Source organism: Lathamus discolor, chromosome 3, assembly GCF_037157495.1.
Source record: "Lathamus discolor isolate bLatDis1 chromosome 3, bLatDis1.hap1, whole genome shotgun sequence".
Classification (NCBI taxonomy): Eukaryota; Metazoa; Chordata; class Aves; order Psittaciformes; family Psittacidae; genus Lathamus; species Lathamus discolor.
This window is the reverse complement of record NC_088886.1, coordinates 44391354-44410973: the sequence shown is the minus strand read 5'-3', so window position 1 is coordinate 44410973 and position 19620 is coordinate 44391354. Positions and strand designations below refer to the sequence as shown.

At 35.5% G+C, this 19620-nt stretch overlaps 1 protein-coding gene across 1 annotated transcript in view; it reads right to left on the bottom strand.

Annotated features, from left to right (window-relative positions):
* The window catches only part of DNER (delta/notch like EGF repeat containing), a 125036-nt gene that overhangs the window by 72304 nt on the left and 33112 nt on the right, over positions 1–19620 (bottom strand). Inside the window, exon 2 of the mRNA XM_065672664.1 lies at positions 2912–3208. Coding sequence (XP_065528736.1) covers positions 2912–3208 — 297 coding nt within the window. The remainder of the gene's footprint in view (positions 1–2911; positions 3209–19620) is intronic.

Below are 19620 nucleotides of genomic sequence, written 5' to 3'. Positions count from 1 at the left end.
AGGAAAATCTTTGTCATTTCAAAGGATAGCATTTCTATGTATTTAGCAACCTCAAATGGATTTCTCCTCCATGATTCTGTTCAGCCTCCTTCTGCACCTACAGCATACTTTGGCAAAAACGTATAAGCATTTAGCAAGACACAAAGCAGTCAAAGATTCAAAGGTCTCTGTTTCAGGCCAAATTATTCCCTAAGCACATGCCATTGCTGCAGAGCAGGAGCACTCTCTTTCAGAATTTTTCACCAGACCCAGCCATTCTCCTTCTAAAGGCTTACAATTTACTAAGAAAACATAAAACAAACGTTTTCCCCATTACAAGGGTAATTACAAGTTTATTGTAGCCTTTAATCACTAGTTCCAAAAGCTTGAATCTGAGTAGTAGCATTGCAGTATAAATAAAAGGTTAGACTAGGACTCACATGCTTAGCATTCTAATTCCTGACTGTACACCTGGTAAATCACTTTGCTGCTCTGTACTTCAGCGTCTCCATTTGTAAAATGTGAATAACACTACTGATTTCCTTTGAAAAAAAAAAAAAAGAGAACTATTAGGGGAAAGTATTATATAAGAGTACACTACTGCTATTCTTACGGTTAATTTTGTACACAGAAACCTTTGTTTGTTCTGTTAGCTGAGCAGGACTAATGAGATGGTTTCTTTTTCTTCTATTATTGGCTAATAGAAACCTTTTCTACACTGTAAGACAAAAGATCATTGAACTGGGAAAATGCGGATTGCTAGTCATATCTCTTGCAAGTGGAACAAGTTAGTTGTTATCAAGCAGGAAGAAAAGTTCTCTTTCAACAGCTGAGCACAACGATAAATTCGAAAGATAAATTCCTTAAAGAAACCAATAGACAATATTTTTCTCTCAGTGATCGGTGTTGGTAGCCCTTAATCTGCATATCAGGACAAAACTCATTTATAGCAAGTGATCTCCAAGAAATGAAACTATCTAAAGTCATCTCTGTGTTGTCTACTGGTGCAGATATTACTGAGAACACTCAAGCAAGCACTAGCAATTATATCCCTAATGTTTAAGAAATACAGAAAAAAAAGTCTGACTGTAACCATGCATCATGCCTCTGTTTACTTTGCTCAGGTGTTCATTTTTTGAGTTCCCAAAACTTCCTGGAAAAGCTTCCATGGAAACTTCATCTTTACAAGATACTGAGAGCTTTCATTTGGAGGGATTCTGCAAAATTCCTCTTTGAGCAGACAGGTTAAAGAATATGAAGAACATCAGTTTACTTGCAGTATCAGCATACAATAGTGTGAAACAGGCTGACTTGGAAGATTAATAAAAAAAATAACAACAGCAGCCCAATTGTTACCCCCAAATCTCAAGGAAGATCAAAACAGTAGATGTTTTGTAATATAAAACCTAGCTATTTAATTTTTCCCTTTTAAGAGTGCAAGGATTAAGCTCTGCAAAGCTTTAAAAGCTATGACAAAAAGTAGTATTTTCCTGCTTAATACCTTTTAGTCTTGAAACCTCCACCAAAGAGGCTTTGGAATACAGACATTCAGGCAAATCAACTCTCTTTAGTTTAATACAGATCAGAGACAATGTCTTGAATTAGCAACTGAAATCTTTCTTTTGGATAAGCATCTCATTGTGAATTCTGAAGAACAGAAGGTCATTATGCTACACTACAAAGACTGTGAAAAAGACCCATCACAATATATTAAAAACATATCAACACAAGCTAATTTCATAACAGGGTAACAAGTAATTTCCACATTTATTTTAATAATACAATTGATAACGTATATCTATTTCTCAGGTAACAGAAGACATGCAGAAGGGTGAGTTTCAGCTATTAAAATACCCATTTGTGAATGATCTGCCTGGCCAAAATGCTTAGTGAATCTACCTAAAATGCAAACCAGGCAGAAATGTTACTTACACAATACCAGAGCACAGATTGAGAAAGACACGAGGGAAATCCAGTACAGAGAGGAGCATACCCTTAATTGATCAGGACATATGGAGCACCCATGCAGAGACAATCCTGAGCTGAAACTAAGTAACAAAAGCAAATCATTGTTTCTGCTTCAGTGCTTTCTCCAAACTCCATACTTGGTGCCCAACATATGTTCGACTGTAAAATAATAGGTATGGGAAATGAAATTCCAAGAAACAAAGCTCTGTTCTCCAGACACTGCCCACTTGAAGTCCCACTCAAATGGGAAAGAGCACTATAACTACTGGTACCTCAGATCTAACTTGTGAGTTGTAACATATGAAACAAATATTTTACATAGGTTGATTTCACTTTCAAAATCTGTTTTAGATGTATGTTTCAGTAAAAACATGACCAAATTTGGACTAGCAAAGAATTATGAAAAAATATACTTCTTCCAGGATTAAACTCCTTTCGCATTATCTAGTGTGTGCAAACACCTCAGAAGAATCACACTCCTTGAAACACTTCATACACAGATACAAAAGATGTTTTTCCAAGTTATTCCTGAATAAACTTAAATGAAATTACTTTACAGTGCATTTTTCTTTAAGAAAAAGGCATCACAAAGATTTTAATTCTTTGCCTACTGAAATTATATTTCTTCAGCACACTAGTTTGGTACTAAGTTTATCCAAACAAAAACAAAGACAAAAAAAAATCTATTTGCTATTTGGAGATATGTTGTCATGCAAATAACTAGAAGAATATTATTCCATTCAAAAAAAATACCTAATGCAACATGTTGGCCAACTTCAACCTATTGCTCGTAACAAGTGTCAAATTTGTTTACATTTAATTTTACTAGCATATTAACTCAGGGCAGGTATCATATCTTCAGTCCTCTCATGTAGATATCAGTGAAGTCATGCACAAATGACAGCCCAACAATGATAACAAAAGTTCTTTCCTGTGCATTTTTATTTAGACAGAATGTTCTCACCTCTGTTTCATCCCATTTCAGATCTACAACTTTTTGTCCGGCTTTTGGCTGCCATGTAGGTAACGTCACAGTTGCTTTTGAACGAGGAAGAACAATGTCAGGTTCCACCGTGGATGAGACTACTCTGCTGTGTTCTGGTGATGTCAGCTCTGTCCGTTCAGAAACTGCAAGGCTGTGTATTGAGTGTTCACAGTTTGTTCCTTCATAGCCTTCACTACAAAGACAGAGGTAGCCATCACCGCTAGTGCTGCAGTTACCATGGTGACAGGGGTTGCTGGCACAAGGATCTGAAACAAACTGGGAAAAACATATGTAGGTCAATTACTGCATATAAAGGATTTATTTCTAACCTTTACAAAGATGATTAAAAAAAAAGATTCTTTCCCCTCCTATATTTATCTTCTAAATGTATTTACGAACCAAGCTCATCTTTGATGTATTTTCAAGGAAGTAATTTCAAAGGATTAGAGAAGAATATTAATCCATATTACTCACTTTTCTCAGACCATTTAATGCTAATTCACTGTTGACACATCTAAGCAAAGGGATAAACACAAAGTAAGAACACGGACACTGTTGATAATCAGGAATTTTCAGAAACAGTCTTTAAAGAGTAACCTATCCAGGGAAAACAATAAGCACCTAGAAATATAATGCAGTAACAGAGATAAGGATGTGGCACAGAACACCTACAGATCATCAGGTCATGGAGCAGCTCTGTGTTGTCATCACGCAATCTTATTTGTGGACTCACTGTCCATTTTAAAACAGCTCTGCCTTTCACCCGCACTTTGTTCAGTGGACATCTGTTTCAGAATCTGATTCATTCTAATGCTGAAAACTTTCTAGGGGAGTTAGGAAGTTGGGGCAAAAATGTGCTTATTTTTCGCACACCATTTGTAATAGCATAGGGACAAGACTGAGCTCAGTGATATAGGAAAAATCCTGTCCTAGTCTTGCTTGCCTTCTTCCAGTTTCTAGCTTAAATTATTCTACAGCTAGTTTGTACTCAGTTTCTTATGTTATCATTTACTTTCATGTTAAATGTTTTTTCCCTCTTTTGTGCTGATGTCTACATCCATAATGTACTTACAGACTACATCTACAAACTCTTCTCGTTTCTTCTCATAGACTAGATAAATCATGCTTCCTCTTTATGGAGGACAAGCCCTCCATCCATGTGTTCATTTTTGCACCCTGAACTCCAAAGTTTAGCACTGACTTTTGTAAATGCATCTAGGACAAACTTTTGTTTGTCCTAGAAATAGCTTCCTTGATATTACTTAAGATACATTTGCCTTAGTCAGAGCTAGATCGCACTGCTGACTCACTGTCGCCATTTGACCAACCAAGACAGCCAGGCAGTTCCCTTGATTTGTCTTCACATCGAAGTGAGAACCCATGACTGGAAACAGACATTTTCTCAGTCTTTAAACACAAATTTCACCCAAGTGCTGCACTCCTAAAGGTTACTGGTTCTCCCCTGTACAATATTCCAGTCCTTTCCTTCATAAGCAATGCTTTGTATTATATTTCTCTGGAAGACACCACAGTTTTTTATTATTAAGCATTTGTTTCAATTATCATACGAACTACATAAGCACTTGGGTCTACACTATAAATTTTACCTTTCCATCAGGTCAAAGGCCTAGTGTCAGTAATATCCAAATCCTATTATTACACTTTCTTATGTAAAACAGTACTATTATTGACCTCAGCCAGAAGTCTCTCTTTGGCTGGATTTTGGTATACCCCAACATTTTTTGACAGAAAACAGAGGAAAAATTATTATGAAAGTTAACTTTGGAGACAGTTAATGCTAAATGTCAAATTTTGTACTGGCTGGTGCAGGAGAGTTAGAGGCCATGGAAGACAGTCCAGAATATGTGATCTACTCATTTACTTTGTGACCACATACAAATTCCAGCTCTGAATGTAATTCACTTTGCATGAGGACACATCTCGTACATGTCAAGTGATACATTAGACATCAGGATCAAGCTCTGACTCTTCTTCATTTTTAGAATTCAACTATATAGTAAGCTTACATATACTTAATATATAAGGTATCAAGGAAGTATGGATTTTTACAATCAAATGGGCTTATCTCCTTAGAGTCTCTTCCTCCTGCAAATCAGCAGAATATGTAAGTTCTCTAAGAACAATTTCTGAATTGATTCTCTGCAAAATAATATTTAAGTGACACAAAAGAAAATAATTTCTAGGAAGGAACAAAACCCAGTTCTGTTCTGTGGTTTGCCAATTACATTTTGAGTTTGCTCCCACTGCCAAGCAGCCAAGATTTTGACGGAAATTCTGCCTCTAAAAGTGCTGAAGATAAAAAGTGTTGATGTGTAAACAAAGCCCAGTTCAAAAAATTATTGCAACAGCTTTTTCATGTCCTTGTTGCTTGGATTAGATCTGAGTTTCAAAGACATGCAACTATCCTAATTTTGGATAAGCTCTTTATTCACTCTTTCACAATTAATCCAAATTCACAAAACTCATTTTTGTTAATAAATCAACATTTATTCTGTTCAGAGGAAATATAATTGTTCTCACCACACCTAAAATGTGAAGGTTATTCTTTTCAAAAATAAAGAGCATTTTTTTCCCCTTTGTGAACACAACCATTCACTTTACAAGCAAAATAGTAAAAAGTGTTCTGTGATACATGTTACCTGCTGTAAACTGTTTTGAGCTCATCTGACTGAAAACAGATGTGCTTCATGAAAAGCACTGCTTACTGCTGCCCGTGAATCACAGCTAACCTTCCACACACAGTGGAAGTGAAAATAATTAAGGCTGTTTGGATTAGATGAAGAATAAAAAAAGATGTGTGTAGATGCAGAACTTCAGTGATGCACTCAGAATTTTGTTTTATGAAATATTTCACAGGATTTTAACTTATCATTCCCTTTTCCTAGTTACTATTAATTCTAAAGCTCATTTTTCTTTCAGTAAGCCTATCAAAACAATGCAATGTCCTTTGTGCATGAAAGTTTTCTGTTGAACTACAGAAAGTTCATTTTAATTAGCAGCTAAAAAGAGATGAGGAAATAAAATTGATCAATCTCTGTTGGTTGTGATGTTTCTGTGGTTCTTCTAGTCCTCTCCAAGGCGAGATGGAATGGTTAGCAAGGGCTCTGCAAAACATCTTGAAAAACACAGTATGTTCATTACTAAAAAATTCTAGATTATATTTAGGTGTAGAATTTCAATAATCTTGATGAAGAAAGTATATTTAGTATCTAGGTCTCTTGTTTTCATCACCATGTCTCCATTTAATAGCCTGTCAGTCTTCCTAATACATTCAGTGACTAAATAGGTACAGTCAGCAGTTTCAGCTGACAAAGCTGAGCTAAAAATCATAAAATGTATTTGCATGCAATTACTATTCCAGATGCCTGGACAGTTGCAATCTTTGGAACATTTTTCTAATAAAATCCTAAAATAGATTCCTTCTAAGGTGCCCTTCATATTGCAGTTAATTTTCCAAAGGCGGACTAAATATGGTATAAACACTAGGCTTGATTAAGAATCACACTCACAAACATGGATTGTTTGCCATCCAGTCCAAATGTTTTTAAATTTTCAGTTTAAGATAAAATACAGCAAGACGCAAATCTGCAGGACTTCTGCAAGCGGAAAGACAATCTTTCTGCTGGTACTCCTTGTGGTGATGCTAATTTGTCATATTTTACGTTCATTCAGCATCTCTTCAGAGTGGTTCTACTTGTTTACCTGGAGACAGTCCAAATAGATTCCCCCAGAGAGCTTCAAAAAATAGAATGGTAAGCCTAGAGAGAAGGCTGTAAGCTCTTAAACACTGTGCAAAACCTGTTGTCCACCTATGGCTCTCCTCTTAGGTGTGTTAGTACAAAACCAACTTTTGGGTCAGATTTATTGCTGTTGCCTGCAGTCACAAACAGCATTACACCAGCTTGCAACTTTGTTAAAATACAGAAAAAACAGAGTAAAGCCAGTCCTCATATTAGGAATTCAGGAGATTCTTTAAATCCATTCTACATAGTGAACGTCAACCAGTTAACGAAGCGAAGTTCCTCAAAAGTTTTGAAGGCTGGTATTTTACATATGTACAGTACCACTCAAAACCTCTGAAGTAGCCTTCAGACATTAAAAGCTGACATAGTCCAAAAGTTTCCAATGGCTCCTCAATGGCTCCCTGAAATAATTTTTCCAGTTACAGGATAAAATGTTGTCGTTTCCAAATATAGAATCATAGAATAGTTAGGGTTGGAAAGGACCCTAAGATCATCTGTGAAGTGTCATGTGAAGTGTCTTTAGCTGATTGCTATTTAGACAACTAGTTCCTTCATGTGTTGCAGTAAAAACAGATCTTAGGAGAAATTTAAATCAGTAACACTGACTTTCCACCTACATTGCTGAAGAAATTTCCCAGTACAAAAGCAGACAATTCTGACCAAAAGCATTATCACCAGCAGAGAGAAAGGAGCAGACACACCAGTTTCAAGATATGCACAGTACACTAAAAATTATCAACTTCTGAATACTTTAGAAATAAAATAATTAAAATCTACAGTCTAAAATATTATCAGTTTGGTTTTAATGCAGTAAGCAGAAAAAGTTTTTCTTATAAGCACATGTGAAATATATTATCTTTGCATATGCATTACTTTATGAAAAAGAGATAGATTTAAATCTTTTACATAGCAATGGCAATAAAGATTATCTAGAAATGTAAGAATGGTTTAACTATGTTCAAATTATTAAACTCAGCCTTGTCCAATCCCTCACACTGTGAAATTTTAAATCCGATCCAATCACACAATAAATATTAATGCAAACTAGGAAATGAAAGACAGGAAAACAAGATGAATTTAAATAGGAAAGAGCAAACAGATGTTCTATAAAGCATTCACGGAAAAAGCACTAAGATGAGTATATGGGATAAATGCATTTTCTTCTATTTTGGGAAAAGACTGTCTTGTGACGCGGTGGGACTTAAGCAACATATGAGGTCCTGGAAACCAGAGCAATCAGGGCTTTCTTTTCCATCCCTCAAAACAATCTAAGCAGGAAAAAACATTTGTATATTACATAAAACATTCATATGGCAGCTACACGAGTTTCAGTTCTGAGAAACTAACTACGAGCTGCAACACAGAATTGGAATTAATCAAGGTTCAGAGGGTAATGCCAAGAAATGTATTATATTGAAACTACAATGTAAGCAACTTCTTTCTAGAAGTAAACATCTACTGTTTTCCTTTAGCAATTCCACTCAATACCCCCTAATCCATCAAAAATTACATCAATAAATCTAATAAAGAAGTGCAACTTTTATCAGATAATTCAGAACATGATTCTTTGAAACACCATTAACCACAAGTATTTTGGATTGCTTCCATGCTGCTATTCTCACTGTATGAGTTTTGAATAATCAGAGTAATGAAACTGCCAGTGAATATAATAAATGGATAGAGAACATTTTCCTTACTTCAGTGAAGCAGCAAAAAAATGCCTAAAGAAATTGTCTGTTTAATTGAGAACCAAAGCATGGCTGCCCAAATCTATTTGAAAAACCAGCAAAAATAACAAGGCAAATTTTGAAAAGCAGGATAGATTTTAAAAACAGAGCTCTGGCAAATGGCTAAGTTATCCTTGCATAATAAGTTACCATACATCTGCTTTGCTCTGCCTATCCTCAGGCACATTCTTACCTCAAGGCATACTGAAACAACTACAAAATAAACAGATATCACTTTTCCTTTCCCTCCACAAAAGTTAAATATCTATTTCACACTAACCACAGATTACTGCTCTGTGTAAGCATGAATAATTATTGAGAATCACTTTACAGTTTTTCTCAGCTCTTTTCATCAGTTGTTGTTTTTTTTTGGAGGGGGGGTATTATGATTATTTTCCTTTATCCTGTTGGGAATGGCCAAACTGTTTGCTATTTGTCTAGATATAGTGGATTTAATATCACATTTCAAGTAGACAAGTCAACTTGCTGTGTTTTTCAGCAACACCCGTACTTAGCAAAAATGCTTTTAAAAAACAAAATGAAGTCAGAATATCCATCCTGAAGACAGGTCAACTACTTATCAGAGAGGATCTAAAAAGATTAGAATTGAGGTTTTTTTTTACCAGAGCATCATCTTATGTTGCTCTCAGCAAGGGCTGGCAACCAACATTACAACTGTTAAATGGGACCCCAGTGGCACTCTGATTACTGCTGGTAAGCTAGGGGATAATTTTGAAGACAAACCATTAAATCTGTTACAGTAACACAATACATCTGTTCGGATCTTATCCTATTATTTCAGTATGAAAATATCACACAGAGAAAGAATTGCCAATAGTGTCTTTATTCTTAATATCGTTTTCCCTTTTTAGAAGTATTTTTTCTTGAGCAACAGTAGGGTGCACAAAATATTTTTATGATAGGACATTAAGATATGTAATGATATGAAAATTCATAATATTTTTATTTCTAGAATGAACTTTCGCTACTTTCTAACACACACTTGTGCAAAGCTGAAACGAAGTAAATACACTCCCTTATTTTATTCTAGAAGTCATTAACTGACCTAAAAAAAAAAAAATCACAGGTAGCATTCTATTAAAAAGAAAAAAAAAAAAAAAAAAGGCAAATGTTTCAACCCACATGCAAAAGATTTTAAAATCTTTTTAAACAAAAGATTAAGTAACTCTAATGAATATAAATTTTAAGTTAAGCATTTGGGTCACACTCTGATCCAAGGTTAAAAATATTACTTCAAAATCTTAAAGTTCTGCCATGAATGCTCTGAGTTATGATGAGATCACGACTTGCCTAGGGAGAAACACGGTTGAAATATCTTTGCTCTGAACAAAAAATCCCAAATAACCCACTACTGGGATTTTCTAAACTGACTAAAGAAATTCCTTATTCTACTGAAATTAAGAATATCTTGAACTCCCGAGTTTTCATCTGTTTATAAATCAACAGCACGCTATAGCTTCTACTCATGCATACCAAGTATTACAGTCTGTGTGTCTGCTCACCCTTACAAATATCGACTGCAGTGAATGAACCATATTTGGTATTTTTCTAGAGATCTCAAAAATAGTTAAGCTTCTTTCACTTCCATTCCATGAACAAGCAACTAGATAGAGGATCAAGCCTGTATAATTGCTCTAACTGGCAAAAAGACCACAGTGAAGTTCACGCATTATTATATAGCAAACTAGTTACAAGACAGAGCACTCTTAGAAAAGTTCACCAGCAGCAACAGCAGCATTTTCACATTCTTTAGCATCAACATCAGTCAACCTCAAGACACAAATTCATATAAAATAAGACCTCATTAGTTCAAGTACTCATGACATTTCTTGATTTAGAAGTCTGAGGCTTCAGATATTCTCTAGGTAAGATACAGCAAAACAGATACACAGATCTTGTAACAAGGACTGAATAACTCAGTGAGTTGTGCAATAAAACTATGCAGTTGAACCATCAACACCACATGAAAACCCGAAAAACTCCATAGATGTGACAATTGGCTACTCTCATAGCTATTTGCCCATGAGAGGCTGTGAAAACAGGAAAAGATAACAAACACAACCACAAGGTATCTGGATAATATGGTATACTCAGCAGACCGCTGATGGCACATTTTCCAAATCAAATACCAAAAAAAAAAAACCCAGTTAAAGTTTGGGGAGTTTGGAAAGAAGTCATTATAATTTCAAGCCACAATACATCAGAAAGGAGACTTTTCACCAGCTGAGACATTCAGCAATCAATAAAAATGCTCATGCACCTGGCCAAACAGACGAGCATTACACAGGTCCTCCAACACTTTCAAACGGTCAGCATTACAGCCAACATTACTGCACTCTGTGCAGTACTACTGACACCACAGTAAACCACAGATACGTATACTCCTGATGTTTTCTTATTTCTCATACTTAAACATCCTGCCAGATCAACAGTTAAAACATTGGTTAGTTGGAGAAATACTGAAAGATGAAAAAAAATTGTGAACACACGAATGCATCCTCTCAGTAGGTCTTCTCTGTATTGCTTTGTTGGATTAAGCTATGCCCCATGATCTCCATTTTAAAAATACTTTCCTGTATTTATTAATATATATTTAATTTTAATAATTTAGGCTCAGGATTAGAATTCCAAGACTCACCTACATTTTTCATATGGTTATTGGGGGTTACACATCAGGTATTTAACACATGGAGCAGAACTGACATCTAAAGAGGTTCAGTGAAAAGAGATGTCAGTGTGAAGTAGCTGCCTTCCTTCCTCTGGTTGTTACAGCAGACAAGGACTCACAGCCTTCCTGCATGGATTAGGAACCTAAACAGATTTCTTGTCACAAATTACTTTTTCTTTTAAGACACAGAGACAGTATAGAAGCCTTTATCTCATAACAAAGCACCTGCCTACACATAAAGAGCAATGTCCAAAGAGTTTCAAATCAACATCCAGTTCCTAATCCTGAAGAATATAATTTTACTGCAAGAAATAATTGGATTAAATATTTGAACAATGCTGGAAACAGAGATAAAAGACCAAATTTTCTCTGCTTCTCCTTGCTTAAACATCATCACTCACTCGTGTTGACACTCATTCCCATCGTCACGCTCTCTGCCCCTGTGATTTTTGCTCTGTGAAAGCAGTTCAAACTACGCTTTATCTCACATTTTATGACAGGCTAAGAGCGAACTCAGTTACTTCACGGCAGCTAACACACTAACTTGTTAAGGTATGACAACAGCAACATATGCCTATAACTTGAGAATGAGCCAATCTTCAGATGCATAAAATAGGTCTTTTTATTCAGTGGTTAGAGGCAATTTTTCTTTTAACCTCACCTGAAATAGCTGGTTTGCCCAGTCAGTAGAAAAACCTATAGGAGGCTATTTTTAAAATTTATCTTGTGGCCCAAAAGACTTCTAAGATTTGTCTTAAAATAAGCGGGATGATCATTTTTTCATGTCAGATACAATATAGGGATGCTGGGGAGGGACTCTTCACCAGGGACTGTGGTGACAGGACAAGGGGTAACGGGTTAAAACTTAAACAGGGGAAGTTTAGATTGGATATAAGGAGGAAATTCTTTCCTGTTAGGGTGGTGAGGCACTGGAATGGGTTGCCCAGGGGGGTTGTGAGTGCTCCATCCCTGGCAGTGTTCAAGGCCAGGTTGGATGAAGCCTTGTGTGGGATGGTTTAGTGTGAGGTGTCCCTGCCCATGGCAGGGGTGTTGGAACTAGATGATCTTGAGGTCCTTTCCAACCCTAACTATTCTATGATTCTATGATTCTATAACAATTGTTCAGGGTTTTACCTTTCTAGCTTCTATAAATACAATATTTCTAATATCAGGTTTTGATAATTTGCTTCTAATTTCAGCTTCTCGATCATTTTCACAGCTTCTAGTTATATACACACACTTTTAACTTCTTTAGTGCAGAGAACTGTGCCTTCCTGATAGGACAATTCAAACAGGAAACTACCTCAAAAATGTCTAGGTCTAGGGAAATAGAAATGTGGTGTTTAACCCACCTCTCTGGGACAGTGGCATGCAGTCTCAGCTCTCCTGCACCAGGTTACAGGGAGCCTGTCATTACAAATAGGAGAATTAATCCTCTGTATGTTTACTAATTTTTTTGTATTCTGTCACATCAAAGATAACAAGCAGAAAGTTGTTTATTGTAAGATCTTCTTACCGATGTCTCCAGGATGCCATACATACTCATTGTTCAACATCATGAAAGGTACACGTAGAAATAAATGGTGAGATTAGTCAAGTTTCAGTAAACTAGTGCCCAGCAACAAACTCATCATCTGTAATTTTAAATCTGCCCTAAAGATCAGAATTGCTACCAAATGCATTACAACATCAATGAACAGTTCCTGAAATGCATTACAGGATTTGTGCCAGCTCTAGATGAAAGGGTACAAATGAAGGGGCCCTGACCTTTTAGGGCATAAATGATTATAGGGGTGGTTTTGCCTAAGTTTCTCTTTCCATTGGCCTAAACACTGGCATTTACAAAATCAGATACAAAACTTTACAGCCCATTTTTCTAGCACCGTAGAAAGTAGGGCTGTGACCTAAATAAGCAATCCTATTAACTGTGCATGAGGTCAGATATCGAATGACCTTATACCTGTCAACTACACTGTATGCATGCTGTCATTTTGCTGTCCCATATAAGCTCTAGAAGTAAGCGTATTTTTTGAAGCAATACCATTCTACAATTTCTCTCAATCTTCCAAATTTCCCTTTTCATGGTTTACCCTCATGCATCAGTCTGTATCCAGAGAATTTGAAGCTTATGTCAGTGGTCATCACCCAGATTTTTTACTTCTTGAAATGCTTTATTACTCTCTTTGAATCACTTCCAATCCACTGCTTTAGCTAATAATTCCAATACTAATTTATGTTATTGGCCAGGTCCCTTCATGTTTTGATGCTATGAATTAGAGTTATCATTTTCTGAACTCAGCAATACTTCATGGAGTCTAAAAAAATTCTGTGACAATAACTAAGCTGTAGTTTCTGTGCTGAATGAGGAAATATTCCTTTAACCTGATTTAAATTTTCTGTTCAGCAATTTTATTATGTCCTTACTCCTTATCCTGTGATATGCTCTCTTCTTCACATCATTCATGATAACTGAGACTCCTGTCACAGCTGTGTTTGAAAAAGAAGTGAACAAGAAAAGTCCTATATATTAAGAAGTTCTTACCTATGGCTTGTTATCATTCAGTAATTTTGAGGTGGAGAGTACTGGAGATATGGGAATATCTTGGATTTATACACTGGTATAGTGACAATACCTGCTTTTTTCTCTGGTCCTTTCCTCATACTGATCAAAATATTAAAACCAATTCTTACAATGATCCTCATTTGTTTTGTCACTATATGGCATTTCCTATCTATCTTTATAACACATTATTTAAGGACAAAATTGACTGCTTTTATTGATTTAGAGAGAGACCCTCTGAGGTTCTGCACGTCTCCTGCACACATGTACAATACACAATAGCAGTTACTCACACATTTCAGGAGGGTGAAGATTTGCAGATATGATCACAGTCATGCTGAGAAGCTTTGTATTGAATACAAAGGCAATAGCAGCAGAATTCTATTTCCTGCAGACAGCTCGAGCAGCCTTTCATTAGGTAGAGTCCCGTATGCATCCTTGTATATTTAATCTTTTTTATCTTTTTTTTTTTTTTTTTTTTCAAGATTCCATTAAGTCTTATAACAAAACATTCTTTTTTGGTGACAAACATCAGGGCTTTTGAAAGGTACTCTCCCATACTGATTAGTGATATCATGGGTAGAAAGACGCAACAGTGATAGCACTCCAGAAGTAAGAAGCGTTTATTTATGGATATTCTTTTTCTCCAGATTATCAGGGTTTTAGAAGCTGAAGCACTTTCCTTCTTTTGAAACCACTACAAGAATTCAAGGGAATACTTCCTGCTACTATAAAAGAAATCTAGGTTATTTCTGGGGTTAGCATGTTGCCTCAAGTCACACGCATTAGTGAGGCACTTGCATACTGTTGTTCACGGTGCTCAGCTCTGATAATAAGCATTAGTCACTATATTAAAAATGCTACTTTTCCTATTGAAACTGTATTGAAAGATGGTGACGCAGGAAACCTTTGAACAGGCAGCCAAACACTTAGTGTACAAATAGCAAAACAGTACAGTACATTTTGCACAAAAGCAAAATCTCTGGGGACCCATCACACTCAACATAAAATTCAACTTGTACAGGCATCTATTTACTTAATGGGATTAGATAGTACCTTTTGATAAAACTCGGATATTTTTAAAATTATTGAAAACTACAAAAACACATCTTGCATCAGTATTTTGTCCTTGACCTTCAGCAAATATGCTTATACTAAAACTTCTAAAGTCATATAGGAAAAATGGGAGAATAAATACAAGAATTTTAAACCACTGCTATGGACATGCCTTGCAGGAAGTTTCTGGTGATGGACAAAAAAATGGCTCATTAAGTCCCTGCTGTGCCATATCCTACATATCTTATTCTGTCAGGTTACATGATATTTTAAGACACTACACAACTGCCATTCCCTCTGAGGACAGAAAGTGCAGGAGGATAGGATAAGACTCTTAATGCTATGTTTGCAAAATGGTAAAACAGATCACCTTATTGTGGTATAAATTCTGTCTTTATTCTCTGTTCCCTGTTAGTTAGTTCAAAAATTATTTTAATTGAGATAAGCAGTTAAAAAGATAACAAAAATATGGACAGTGAAAAGTAAAGTGCAAAACAATTTTCTCCTCATTTGTCTTGCTTCTGGTTTTTTCCCCTTATCTGTTTTTCTTTCCTTATTCCCAGGAAACCTTTCAGTACAGTGTTCCTTCAAAATTCCACTGCAAGTCAAGAAAATTTTAAAACCATGATGTGATCAACCAAAAATCCTGGCAAACCTGTTCCCTTTAATATGCCCTTTGCCTTACAGAAATTATAATTATTTTTTACTTAAAGGCACAATTAAAATATTTTTCTGAGTAATAATATTTTAATTAATTTTAAATATAATATAGAAAATAAATACCGGGGGAGAAAGTCTAGAGCAAGATCAAAAGAAGCCAAGAGAAGCTGACCAGGAGAGACAAAAACTTATTTTTTACAATACAAATGAAAGAAGTATTAATTCATCAAAACAACTATTCACAGAATCAGTTGGATTTTCTAATATTAAAGATGATGAACCATGGGTTCACAATTCTTTATCATAACAAGACATTGAGTTACAGATAAAACAGAGGGGTCATATGACTAGTGCTATAGTGTTTAAGAAATAGATTTGTATTGCAAGGAGAGAAGAATGCAAGTATTTTACAGACGATTATACAAACATTTCAAAAACATGGGTCAGCACTAAGCACTTGCTAAGCTTGGTACTGTATCTTTAACCTGAAATCTCTACCTACAGATGTGTTCTTGCAACATTCAGCTGCAAAATACTCATAGAATCTCAATTGTTTACATTAAAAACTAGCAAAGTACCACAAGCACTACTTTCTGAAATGTTAGCCCAAAGAGACAAAGAGGAAAAACAATCCTCAAGTGTTAAAAAAAATGTTAGTTATCCACATATGCCATATATTCTTTTTATTATTACTTTTACTTACAAGATAAATACGTAGGAGGAATACCAAAAAAACCACCTATTGCAGGGCACAGAGCAGAAAAGTTTTAGAACTAATTAAAACTACAGTTTGCAAGGGAAACAATCTGATAAAGATATAGTCCTATCTCCCTCCTGTCCTCAAAAATCAAGCTATTGGTTGCCTTTCAAAAAGCTTTCTTAGAAATTCTCCAGCATACTACTACTGCTTCTTATCCAAATCTTCCATAAGTTCTCTATGAATGCTAAAATACATATCATAACTACAGTTCCATCACAGGACATCTACTCCAATTACAGCCTTAAAGACTACAGATTTTTTAGACCCTCCTGTTTTCATCATTTTTCAACCAGCTGATGATCTGACATACACTGGAACAGAGCCACTAATGAGCAATGCGCATTTACATATATCTGCATCCTTGAGTAAAGGGGTGTAAGATGCAAAATCAAACTAAGCCTCAGAATCAGAAAATAAATAAATATCCTAGAAAATACTGTTACCCTGCCTAATAGGTATTGGGGATTAATCTGCCAACAACTCTGATATCTTCCATACAGTTATGATGGATATTCACAAACATGCTGAACTGCCTGGTTTTCTGTAGCATTTGATTCGCTAGGTCCAGTTTTAATACTGCCTCTCTGAGTCCAGATACCTGAACACGCATCAAATGCACCCCAAACTTCTCTTTAATCTTTATTTGAAGGACACCATCATCCAAATGTCCATGCACTTGTTTCAGGAGAAACTCTCTCATACGTCCTCGTAGTCAGCTTCTTTAACTCATGGTTTATTTCTGACAATGAAAAGACAATGAAGTCAATTAACACTCAGACACTGAAATTTCATATATGCACCCACTTTACCAGGTGTATAGAAAAGATGTGCAGTTGGTTGGAAATACAGCATGTGACCAAAATCACTTTTCCATTGTGCAGGCTACACTAGGATTCTCAGGTTACAAGTCAGTCCTGAAGCTTTCTTACTATATTAAGGTTTGCAAAACCCACTCTCCTCCCTAAAAATGGCTGAAGGTAAAGCACCCCTCCTTTCCAGCCTTAAAGTCTGCTTTGCAAGTCTACAAAATCAATATAATTTTCTCTCCTTGCTCAAACAATCTGGTGTTTAATTACGAGCTCATCAGGAAGGATCGATATCTCTTGGTTGTAACCAACTCATTATCCCAACGTTCTGCGTTAGACTAAGAGAAACGCCAGAATAATTTTTTTTTAAACTGTTCAAGTTTCAAGCATCCTTTTTAAATACCTCCTGAAATTCCACGACCAAATACACATTTAAAAAGATTAAAATAGAAATTGTGAATTTTTGAAGATGGTATGGAAATGATGCTTAAAACCTCAAGAATGGAGAAATACAGGAGCACATGAAGTTACTTTTATTCTTATAGTCTCCTCTGCCAGAACACTGACTTTCTGTAACAGCAAAACCAAAAAAGAGTAAATGAAACATTAAATTCCCACTTTAATCTGATAGACTATTTTGCTCATTACTGCCTTTGCCATATCAAAGGGAACAAAGGAACAGATGAGTAGAAAGCCTGACACAAAGCATGCAGTAAAATGTACTGCTTTGAATCAAAGTGTCAACACCTGCATAAATAATTAGCCAGAACAAACGTATTTAAAACACAGATATGCAAAACATACTTAATTACACCCAAAGTTGTAATTTCTCCAACAGAGAGATAGGCCCTCAATGGATTCAGACAGTAAAGAGAAGCCTGCAAACTATAAGTCAGAGAAATGTTAAGGAAACATTGCCCTCCTGGGATTGTAGATTAGTATTAAATTTGTAAAAAGCAAAAGACTGAAAGGTAAGAAAAAAGCAGGTGTTTCTTGCACAAGCTTTGCCGCATTGCTTTGCCAATATATTTCTGGCTAGATTTGTCACACTTCTGCTACTTTTCTATTAGCCTTTACTAGAACAGACAACATATTTTATGAAGACAATCAGGAACAACTTCTTGCACACAAAAATGTCAAGGACAAAATAATTAGTAATTTCATTTAATTTATGATCTCAACCAGGATTTTAATCTTGATAAAGCATGGACTAGTTCTCCTAAAAAGGAAAGGAGCAACCTTTAGACTGCCTGAATTAGGACTTCCTCACATTATGATGTTAGTCTTATGTGGAACATAATGTTATTTATGTTTGAAATGCAACAAAATCTATCAATCAACTGAACAACTAACCATGGAAACCTCCGGTACCATAGGCCAGTGGAATTATAGCAAGTAATGCTGTAGGTGTGCCTGGAACTCCTTGCTGTGGCATCTGCCACATAAAAAATAAATAAATAAAACCACCATGCAGTATTCCACCACAAACATGTACAGAGATCTGCCAGATAAATACTTTGAAACTAGAAGGCCTGTATTACAAGCAGATTGAAGCACGGCACTATCTCATCCTAAACTTCATTATACATTCCTTTTGTCTACACTTAGATTGCAAAGTCAGAAAAATAAAATCAAAGCAAAACAGTCTTTAGATTATAAATGATCTGGAAAAATGCCTCAAATATTTACTCTGTTTCCTTTAGAACAGCTATCCATATGTTGGTAACCACCCATATTTTCCTGTCCCATGATACAATCAGCTTGGAACTAGAAATTAAACCCAGAGCACTGAAATTAGAATTATATTCACGACTTAGAATATTTCCTACTGCAACTGTATTGTTCTTTCATTTAATGTAGAAAATTCTGCCTGCTGATTTATTATTGCTTTTAAAACATCAATACTTATTAGATTTCAAATTGCAATGACCTTGCAAAAGAAAGCACTGATCATCATACTCGGGCTGGATTAATCCTTTTTTTGTCTTTCTTTTCATTACCTTTTTTTTTATTTATTAATAAAAAATACCAGATCTCTTCCACCTATTTAGCCTGCTCTGCTTATTCTAGAAATATTTCCAAAAATAGAATTATCTTTTCTTTTCCATCCCAGTGGACACATTCTGCATCTTCATTACTCTTGCTATGGCCGAGCTATATTACCCCAGATTAAAAAATTCAGTACACTGAATGCTTCTTTACTAAGTTTGTAACTCCCTTTTCTGCTCACAAAGATGACTGTAATCTTTTCTTGTATTTTTTATTTGTCATAAAGAGCTCTTGCCAAGTAGCAATGGAGTGGGAAAAAAATGCATATTACATGTAATGAACTATACAATTTATCCTTTCAATAAGTACTAGATGCACTAACTAGCTTGCCTGGATTTTCCAACTACATCAATCCACCAATATGTATTATTTTATTTACAAATCCCATCCTAGCTATTATAAGTATTTTTATATTGAAGGAATACTGAAGTGCCTGGTTAAAAATCATATACAAAATAAATCAAGCCCTGAGACAGTACGAGTTATTCATTAACAAAAGCAATTAAGAAGATAATTAATGATGTGACATGACAGCAGAGTTTGTGTTCTTTAAGGAATACTGACACCCTTCAACTGAAGCATTGAGTGACACCTACATTCTTAACATACAAGCATCT